This window comes from Alnus glutinosa, chromosome 4 (genome assembly GCF_958979055.1).
Source record: "Alnus glutinosa chromosome 4, dhAlnGlut1.1, whole genome shotgun sequence".
In the NCBI taxonomy this organism is placed as follows: domain Eukaryota; kingdom Viridiplantae; phylum Streptophyta; class Magnoliopsida; order Fagales; family Betulaceae; genus Alnus; species Alnus glutinosa.
The window spans coordinates 7,918,284-7,929,331 of NC_084889.1; the positions used below are offsets into that span (position 1 = coordinate 7,918,284).

Below are 11,048 nucleotides of genomic sequence, written 5' to 3' on the forward strand. Positions count from 1 at the left end.
ATTTACATATATTCCTTAAAGAAACATATGCCTTAAAGGAAACATGTCTTTTCAATGCTATAAGCTCACTTCCATAACCATGAAAAAGCTGTGAGAACGATTCCCAACGTACGAAAAAAAAAAAAAGAGATCCCCCACCACGCCACGTGTACGGACAGTGGGCTTCAATTATATATATAAAGACCAGCAAAGGGTCCGGGTCAATTTGGTTCCTTTTGCTTGTGTCTGGTACTATTATTTTGGCTGGGCTTCATCTTTGGTGGTGAAGATCTTTGCGTCACATGGGTGTACCCTAGAAAAGGCACGACATAAAGTGGGATTTTTCAGGATTCTTGTTCTCTGATTGGGGGGGGGGGGGATTTGGCTTTAACGATACCAAAGTGAAGCAATTAGAGGGAAACATTCCAATAAAAACAACAAATCTGCCCTACTTTATGTTCCTCCAATGACCTTGGTCCTTGGAGCAACCTTTATGCATCATCTGTAAAGTAAACAAAGATTATATGTTTTCACTTTATTGATCATATTGGGCTCCACAACCGCAGATATGGCTGTAATCCTTTTACAGTTTTCACTGAAAGGGGTTAAAAAAAAATAAAAAAAATTTAGCCCTAATGGTTCTTTTCTTTCTGATCTTTTTGACTGGTTTTGTCAATGCCCTTCCATTCAAATAAATTTAAAAAAAGTTTCAACATAATTCTTATTACCAATCTACATACCTTTCTTTCAACCCCCACCTACCCTACAAGCTTTTACCAGAAAAGAAAAAGCTTCAAGCAGAAGAGGGATATAAATGTCCAAAGAACCAAGGCCTGTAAGATGATGATGCCCCCTTCAGAATAGTATTCACTTCACTTTCCAGTAGCCAAGCTTTCTATTGCTAACATCCATCAATGTTTATAGCATTCAGGAATTCTGCTTTACCCGAAAGAAAGAAAGATGGCTTCTCAGACAGCACCTCTGCTTGCAATGCTGAAGTCACCAAAATTGAAATCCCTCTTCCGTGAATCAGCCTTTCTTCAAAATAACCACACCAGCAATTGCTTGATCTCACCACCTGTTATTTCAAGCTGCATCATGCATGATTGCCATTTTCCCCAGAAAGCCAACAAAGGCCTAAATGATCACCACCAACCAAGAGAAAAGAAGAATCATTACAAAAGCATAGTTTGAACTATGTTGATTATACATAACACAATTGAGTGAACACTTCAATATCATCAAACATTGGGGCAACAAAATCACCCACGCATGTTTTGTCAAGCTTCCATCTAAAAACCAGAAAAAGAAAGTATAAAATAAACCAAGTCGATGGTTTTAACTAGTCATGATATCCTATTGCTGTTTCATATCAGCACATGCCAGAACTGTGACAACACAAACCATTAACTACTTTTCAAAAAAAAGAAAAAATATACCAAACCTATTAATACCGACCAACATAATTTTTCCATAAGTAATTTAAAAACCAATCAACATAATTTTCAACCTCGCTAGGGAATTTACAAGTCCAAGTTCATTTCCAATTACAAATAGGTCAGATAATATTGAAGAGTAAGCAGGAATATTCAATCAACCAAAAAGCTCTCAACTCTTCTCTCCAGTCCTTTACGAGGCATTAGCTTAAGTCATATAGGTGGGTATCACCAAAATATGAAAAATTGCCCATTTCCTACATGCTTTTCCACTAGAAGCTGATCCGTTCAATCAGCAAAATTTATAAAAGCAGTTATAGACATAGTTGGAGCATCCAAGAGTCGTTTTTTAATTCTTTTGTTTCCTTCTGATACATGTGATTTATGCATGTATATTTAATTCCAATTTGAGGGATCAGAATAATATTTTTCCTCCATGGAGAGAGAGAGAGAGAGAGCTACAGGACAAGTGATTACAAAAATTTAGAGCAACATATTTCTAGCTTACAATTTAGCACACTAAGAGAATTACCTCTCACTGAGGATGTTGAGATGATTCCTAGCTTATGTCAAGCCTATGATTCATTATTATTATTATTATTATTCTTTTTGGCCAAGTAAGCCTAAGTTTGAGCACATGCAGTCCTATTAAAAGCAGTGAACTTGCCATATGCTGAGTCTTTAAAAATAAAAGACAAAAATGCGTGTACATAAACAATTTTGAGGGGGCATTTGCAGATGGTAAAGATATTTCTTTACTGGGCCTTTAAATTAAGTTTTCTCTGACACTCCAGTGGCCTTTTCTATTATATTTATGTCAAACTAAAACCCACTAGCTAAAGAAGACACAATTAGTAAAGCCCATTAACTTGAACTGAGATGGACCACACCCATAATCATTTATATTTTAAGATCGTTTACTACTTGGATTTACACTTCCTAAAGGGTAGTTCTAATAATTTGGTGATAACTGCCCATATTGTCTATAATAGGAGACTAATGGGCATCCAGTATAATCAGTCAAGACACACAACACTTGTAAAGAATATGCAGAGATTAAGTCTTAAGAAAATCAAGAATAACTTGCACTTTGTATCTCCATCAAAGAAAAAAAATACTCTCAACATTCTTTGCAAGCAAATTCCCTAGAAAACAGGAGGAAGAAAATCCAAATCCATCTTAATTCATTAGTATGTTATAACCACCGGAGGGGTTGGCTTAGTAGCAAGAAGCTTACTCCCAACTGATTTGGTGGGAAGGAGGACATGGGTTCAGTCTCTAGGGGCACGATGCTAAAAGGGGAGAAACCCATACCCATTAATCTCTACTCATTGGCTGCTTGCTACTATATATGCTCTTCAGTGAGATTGGGATCAAGCTATGGCTCGACCCATCTTGAGGGAGTGCTTGCAGATCTCTTGTATTGCGGGTTCGTCTAGACCACTTCTAACAGGTGCCCAACGGGTAAGATGCTACTATGGTAATGCCCAAGTAGAGAGTTCCAGCCTCTGATTGTTTAGAAAAAGAAAAGAAAATGTAATAAGAGATGCGTGTACATGCTCACCATAGCTGGAGAAACATAGCTTTAAATGGTCCTAGCAATAATTCAAAACTGCCAGCACAAAGATGATATGCCCCAGAAAGCAGAATAAAACTACGAAGTCAAAGTGTCGAATGGATGGGCATCTCCAATAAAAAGAGGGCCAAAATATGATTTTTGTCCCTGAACATTCTTTGACACTAGAGTCATGAGAGAGACTTTCAAAGGCTTCTTGAACATACAAGCACCGCGGAACTCTTGAAGAAAAAAGCACTTATAATATCTTCCTTTACTACCTTCGAGCAGTGCTGAAATAGAGCCATAGTGAACCCATCCTGACAAGAAGCCTTACCTCATTCCATGTGCCTCAAAGCTCCCACCACCCCCTTTTCAAATGACCACTCTAACCACATCCTCTCCTCTATCTCAATAGAATTGGGAGGGAAACCCTCCATACACAAATCTTCAATCTATTGTTTCCTTACAAAGGATCTTATGAAAATCGAACTATCTGATCCTTCACCATTACTTCTTTAGTAAAAAAAATCACCATCAACTTAGAAATACCCAAGAAAATTAACTCTTTAATGGAAATTCACAAGCCAATGGAAAAATCATGTGTCATGATCTCTTTCTTCAAGCAAGTCCCCTCATTTTTTGCCACCAACCCAACTCCTCCATCAAGATGCCATTTCCAACTTAGATTTAAGTTCTTCCCTTCTAGTTTGTTCCTTTAAGACAAATCTACAGCCTCCTTTAAATCCAGACATTGAATGTCATCGAGACCCTTCCCTTTCCAGTTTCTACATTCCAAAAGACCACCTGATTCTGTTTTCTTGAATCTTCTTATAAGGCCTTCAGCTTCTTAGCCAACACAAAACTAGGCAGGCCCTACATGGAGAAACTCATCCACCATTTATTTACTTCCCCCACAAAATCTTTCTCATTAAGCCACATTTACACCTAAATGGGCCCATTCCTCTCTCAAACTCGCATAAACAATCAAACAGGAAATGTTCTAGGGAGTACGCATTGCAAGGAGTTTTCAAAATATTCCCTTTTTTTCCTTTTTATAAGTGAGTTTGCAAAATATTCCTCCCACAATAGAAAAGCAAAACTTCAAGAAATTGATGTTGGATCCTTTTTTAGACCAAATATAAAAGCCACCTTCCAATGGAAATTCCACTGAATTCAGTCTCCAAATGAAGTTCGAAATTTACTCATCCCAGATGATAATCTATCATGCTCTCATTTCTCATCCTAATCGTGAGCTGCTATGAGAAAAGTAATATTCTACTTATAGAAAGCTCTAAATGGTCTGCCATTATAGCATCCTTAAAATGGGCAATGCTAAACATGTCCAAAAAAGTTGTCTTGAGGGCTTGATCCTCGCACCAAAGATCATGCCAAAATTGAATTTTGGAGTCACCTCCCATCTCAAATCCAATATGGCTAGAAAGCTCCCCCCAACCCCTCCTAATAGTCTTTCAAATCCCCACCCCATACAACCCATGTACCTCATTTGAACACCACTCACCCCAAGCACTGCCATATTTAGAATCCACTACCACCCTGCATAAGGCCTCTCTCTCTCTCATGAACATAGCCCTAAAGCCACTTTCCCAGAAGAGCGTAGTTGAACACAACTTAGTCTAGTTAACCAAGTGAAATTTGAACTCTTAACCCATATCACCCCACAAAAAAATCCTGCTACAACTTTTCTAGGCAATTGGCCACACCAACCGGAAGGGGGAAAAGAAGCATGAGGTAGGTAGGCACATCAGATAAAGTGCTTTTAATCAATGTAATTCTCCCACCCTTTGATAAGTACATCCTATTCCATCCAGCCAAATGACGCTCTACCTTCTCAATAAGGTCATCCAAACAGACTTGACTTTAAACAAATCTCTCAAGGGAAGACCTAGGTACTTCATAGGCAAGGAAGATATCCCGCAGCCCAAAATACTAGCCAGACATTCATTACATTGCCAACCAGAACTAACTTTGATTTAGCCAGATTAATCCTCAAACTAGAAATCGCTTCAAAGCATAAAAACAAACTACGCAAATTGCGAAGATGATCTGGATTTGCCTCGCTAGATATCAAGGTGTCATGCGCAAACAAAAGGTGAAAAATGTTGATAGCACCACCACTCCTTGACCCCACCATGAAGCCCGATGAAGCTGAAATCATTTACTTAATGCTTCCATAACAATAACAAATAGAAATCGAGACAATGAATCTCCATGTCTCAGGCCACGAGAGCTACTAAAGAAACCTGACGGAGTCCCATTCACCAAGACTGAAAAGCGCACAAAGGAGATACAATATGCCTACGCCATCTTTCCCCAAAACCACATCTCTTCAACATAAACAAACGGAAGTCTCAATTAACATGGTCAAAAGCCTTTTCAATATCCAACTTGCACAGCACACCTGGAACCTCAAATGTAAGCCTACTATCAATGCACTCATTGGCAATGAGAATTGAGTTTAGGATCTGCCAACCCTTGATGAAAGTGTTCTGAGGCTTACTCCACTACCGTTTTTAACCTATTAGCTAGAGAACTTTGACAATCTTGCACACTCCACCCTCAAAGCTAATAGGTCGAAACTCCTTAATGTCAACGACCCATGGTTTCTTCGGAATAAGTCAAATGAAGATGGCATTTAGGTTTTTTTCAAACGTACCTCTAGCGTGAAATTCATGGAAGACATTCACAATGTCTGCTTTAGGCACCTCCCAATAACCTTGGAAAAAACCCATAGTAAAACCATAAGGACTCGGGGCTTTGTCACCATTAAAAGCTTTCACCACCTCAAAGACCTCATTATCCTCAAAATGTCTCTCCAAGCAACTTAGCAAACCAGGGTAAGTCCCACCAACTTAGCAAACCAGCTAGTTCATCCCATAAATAACTTCTATCACCATCGGCATTTGGACCATAAACACCCGCAAATGCCCAAGCAAATTGATCATCGACATTTCTGAAAGAAACAGCCACCGAGAATCCTCCCACACACCCATCGATTTTCTCCACCACCCTCCTATCCCACATGAGCAAAATACCATCGGATGCCCCCCTGATGTATAAACAACACCAATCTACATGATTGCACCCCCATAAACTACGCACATATTTTTTTTATAAGTAAATATAGTCTAATTGAAAGCGTAAGGCGCCCCTAAGTACACTGGAAGTACACAAAAGAGAACACTTAACGAGGAATAGAAAAACGAATAAGGAAATCAGCAAAGCTAATCGACAGTGATAACAAAAAAGCCACTGTCCAAAAATACAGCGTATGAAAAAACGAAGCTAAAATATCCTCCATGAAACTCTCTAAATCCTCGAAACACCTAAGATTTCTTTCCTTCCAAACTACGCACATATTATAGGACATACTCTCCATTTTGGTCTCCTGAAGACAAATAACATATGCCTTCCACTCTCCAAGTAAATTTCTTATTCTAAGGCGTTTCTTACCATCGTTCACTCCTTTTACGTTCCATGACAATATTTTAGGCTTCATGAATGAAGGATGGTACCCCTCCCCTTAACTCTGCCACGGCTTGAACAACAACCCGTAGAGTCATAATTGATTGAGCAATATTATCTTTTCAACTCTCTAATACTTCTGACAGTTGATTTGGAATTGGAATCCCACCCCTCCTAATTTTGACCCGCTTTAATGACTGTGAGCAATGCCATAAATTGCACTTCAAACCCTTCACAAGAAAACCCAATAACATGTCAAATGTCCTTCACCTTATGCAAAACCCAACTAGAAGCCATAGGAGAGCAACAACTCAGAGGTTCAAACACAAGGGGCTCATGCCTGGTGTATAATGCCAATTCCGAACCTGACACACCAATCTTATCTACACCACACACATCAAACCTGTCTAGATTAGAAGAATCTTTACCGCCCATATAGCTAGCTTCACCCACCCTGGCCTAAATTAGTGTTACTTTTTCCTTATTCGACCGACCCATCTTGTCGTCGTAACTATCCAGCCATGATGAATCCTTATCTGTTTCATAGCCATCCAAACCCAAAAAATTACTCTCGATAGATGGTTCATCTCCAGGCACTAGCATTTTGTCCAATTTCGTTGATCGTTTAGAAAAAGCATCACCATCGACAGAGGAGTCGATAGAATTCGCACTCAGTAGCCTAGGCCTAAAAGCAAGCTTACGCACTTGACCACCGGCAAATTTTGAGTTTGGGGATTGTACTTGATGCTACGTCTGAGTATCCTCCGACGAGATACCATCAGCTGAGCAATCACCATCAATCTCCATAATCCTTCTCCCTTTATCACAAAGCTGCACAAAATTTGCTCCAAAACTCACCAGTGAGACATTCAAGATGCCTGCCGCCCCACCAGAACTCGGACCAACCCCCACAGAATCCACGGTTATACCCGAAACCAAACTTGAAATTGCGTACATCCCTACCTACGTTTTCACCCTCCAAGAAATGGATTTGGCTCTGGGTTAAGCCTTGTTTATAAAAGTCGTCCCTTTTGATTGGCCCACCAACAATGGAATGGGTCTTGAGTCATCAGACACGATACACGGGGTTGGGCCAAATTCTAACCCTGGCTCACATAATACCTTTGAGCATGCGACAGAATCTAACCCAATGTGGCCCAGGCCCGCGTCTATGCTAGCTTCCATCCTTTGAGCTGGCCCAGAATGACCTAAGCCTGCATTTTTTAATCGGTCCAGCTCCTCTCTCATATGCTCCAACTGGATTCTCATATCACAACAACAACAACAAAAAGGAGCCTTCTCCCCTTCTGCCACGTGTCCTTTATGGCAACCGTCACCCATACCCCCCTTACAATTGTACGAACCAACATTCCTGCCTCGTCAATACTAGGAGCATGGAATCTTGTATGACCAACCAGCGCCTCTTTGTATGACCATTGTGCCACCTCTAGCCCCTACTCTGGCTTCCTGGTTGCTGGAATACAGACCTCCATCAGTGTCGATGCATACCAACGAAGAGTTCTCCCCGAACAAGTGACACCATAACCTTCGTCGAATGATGGTTGAGAAGACCCACCTGTTCCTCCCCTTCGTCCACCACCGAAGAAGCTGCGGCCATTCGCAGTTCGATCACACAGCCATACCACCTTCTCAACCCTTTGGAATAATGATGGAGCCGAGCCACCCTCCACCGCCATATTCACCAATGACCAAATAGCGATTGTTTCTGTTCAAACGTCTCAGAAAGATGATGGCGTTAGAGCCTACTCTAGATTACTTCAAAAGATGTATTTTTTTTTTTTTTTTTTTGGGGGGGGGGGGGGTAATTAAAAACATGTATTTATCAATGTCAAAAATGTTGGTCTAGTGTGGGCGCAACGTAAACCTCAGACTATTTACACTTTGCTATGCACGCTATGGATCCTATATATGCTACAAATATTTTTTTTATTTCTGTTGATATTTACCGTTCAATGTTTTTCTACAGAAAAATATGAGGATATTAGCGTTCACCAAGAATACCATACTGCTCGCATATTCCTAGGGACAGATCTATAAGAATTCGTGGGGGATTTTATTTTAGAATTATATCTGCCCCACCCCTAGCCAAACATCCTGGTTCTGTCCCTAATCTCAAGCAATATGGAAGGAACCCTGATGGTTGGATTCCAACCCAGCAAACACAGACCTAGGAATGCAGATCAATATTTGTATCCCATCTTACCCCAACTTTCCTCCAAAAAAAAATAGATAATGGTAGGAACGGGTCTCTACCAAGTTTCAGGATAACCTTGCTGAGACGGGTCAACAATGCTGTATCCACCTTCTACTTCATCCTTTTTTTGCACTTTGGATGCTATCTACTCTTATGTGTTGCTTTCTTTACTTATCCTTCAGCTTGTTACTTGGGTTTGGTCCTCTTTAATACATTAGTTTCCCCTTATGCGATTTTATTTCCAATACGTCTGTCTGTAGGTATATGTCTTCATAGAAGCCCTACTATAGATGTAATCAATTAACTCAATCTCACAATCAAGACATTCTAAGCAAGTAGCTTTAAATAAGCAAACTCATAACAAGGGAGATCGTGAACATGATGCAAACCTGCTTACATGTTGTTGCAGCAAATAATCTGAATCTTTACGAAGTAGAAATCCTCTTGTCTGGCAATGACCTCCCTCTGCTTTTAGGTAAACTTGATCTCTCTTGCGAGCTTCCCCCAACATTATTCCCACCGTGCATCTTTTCTCTTTTAGAAACTTTGGATTGAAATTTTTCCTTTGTCTTACCAGGTTGTTTTCCACCTGCACTTTTTCTTTCAAATTTTCTCAAAGGCCCCTTCACATCGAAATTCATTTTCCTACCTTTACTTCCTCTATTATCTGCAAAATTTCTTCTAACACCTCTGTGACTCTCATTTTCATCCTCATGTTCGTATCTATTATCGCTAGCCTCCTCAACACCTACCCTTTTTCTATCAAATTTTCTCGAAGGCCCCTTCGCATCAAAATTCATTTCCCTAGCTTTACTTCCTCTATTATCTGCAACATTTCTTCTAACACCTCTGTGACTCTCATTTTCATCCTCATGTTCGTATCTATTGTCGCTAGCCTCCTCAACACCTACCCTTTTTCTTTCAAATTTTCTCGAAGGCACCTTCGCATCGAAATTCATTTTCCTAGCTTTACTTCCTCTATTATCTGCAACATTTCTTCTAACGCCTCTGTGACTCTCATTTTCATCCTCATGTTCGTATTTATTGTCGCTAGCCTCCTCAACCTCAGCATCTGATGAATCATACAACCCCCCTTCATGTTCTTCCCCACTTTCAATATCCTCCTCTTCCTCTCCTTTCCCCTTTTCATCATGACCTATCTGCTTTTTCTTTTGAGTACTTGCACCCGGAACGCTAACCGGTTTACTATTTTCCTTCACCATATTCATGAGGTGAATATACTGATTCCTCATTCTCATCCATGGATGATCCTCAACTAGCAAACCCCTCTTATAACCTTCTCTCAAAACCACTGTGTAGGTACCAATCTTACTCGACAAATAGAATATACCCGAGTCATGAAGCAATGCTCTCTTAAACCTGGACCTAAGCCCCAAACACTCTCCAAGGCACAGTATATTGTCCCTCTCCGTCTTCTTTGGCACAAGAATATGAAGCAACTCGTGCAAAACCGCGACCGCCCACTTCTCCGATTCATCACTCTTCGGCGGAAGATGAGACGCGTTCTCATAAGGAGAGATGTAAGGCAACTTCTGCCACTCATCCACCCACTTCTTCAACTTCTTGTCCATCTCAAATCCTCTCGAAAATTGCGTAGGGAATGCTAAAGCCATTCCCTTTTCGTAACCCAATTTCCCATTCATCGCCTTCTTCTCCATAACCGAAGTGGCAAGCTCATTGCTCCAACAAACCAGTTCCAAAGCGCGCGTATCCTCCGACCCTTTTGCAGAATCTCTGTGGCCCACAATTCGAAAATAGTCTGGGAACTCGGGGACTATGGTTTTCTCGTAATCTTGAGGAAGACCCAAATCCCATTTCAAGAGCTCGATGATACTGAGCGGTATTCTATTGGCCCTGGATATCATCAGGAGCTTCAAAACCCGGTCTGCGGCCTGTTGCTTATAGGTCTCGCTCTGATAAACCAACTGCTCTTCGGCGTCAAGGTTGAGAACTTCGGGGGTGAGCCGGACGTGGGGGTGGATGCGGATGCCGCCGGGGAGAAACTCCTCGAAAACGGAAGGGTATCTGCGCACGAAGTCGATGGGGCGGATAGGGATCTGGAGGGAGTCTCGGTTCTGCGAGATGACAGAGATAGGGACGGACTTGGAGGGCTCGGATTTGATGAAGTTCTTGAGGTTGAGCACGGGTCTGAGGTTCTTCTCTTTCTCCACGACGTGGTCGAGGCCACGGTCGCGAACCCATTTGATGGTGGCGGCATCGTCCAAGAAGGTCCGGCCGTGGCGGAGGAGCTGGGATTGAGAGTGGGAGATTGGCTTTGGGAGAGAGCGGAAGATGAACTGCATTTGGTCTAACTTTCTGCGCCTTGCTGCCTGTTTTGTTTGCTCTGTTCTGCAGA

The 11,048-nt window shown here is 41.2% G+C and overlaps 1 protein-coding gene across 2 annotated transcripts; it reads right to left on the reverse strand.

The window, feature by feature from the left end:
* Positions 1–489: 489 nt before the first annotated feature.
* Positions 490–11,048, reverse strand: LOC133867281 (protein WHAT'S THIS FACTOR 9, mitochondrial). Of its 2 annotated transcripts, none has more exons than XM_062304000.1 (2): positions 9,069–11,048; positions 490–1,116 (listed from the first exon to the last, which is right to left on the reverse strand). In XM_062304000.1, the coding sequence occupies exon 1, from the start codon at positions 10,993–10,995 to the stop codon at positions 9,097–9,099; it is 1,899 nt and encodes a 632-aa protein (XP_062159984.1). In that variant the 5' UTR covers positions 10,996–11,048; the 3' UTR covers positions 490–1,116; positions 9,069–9,096. The 2 variants fall into 2 exon arrangements, with proteins under 2 accessions (XP_062159984.1, XP_062159983.1); XM_062303999.1 differs by having other exon boundaries at positions 9,061–11,048.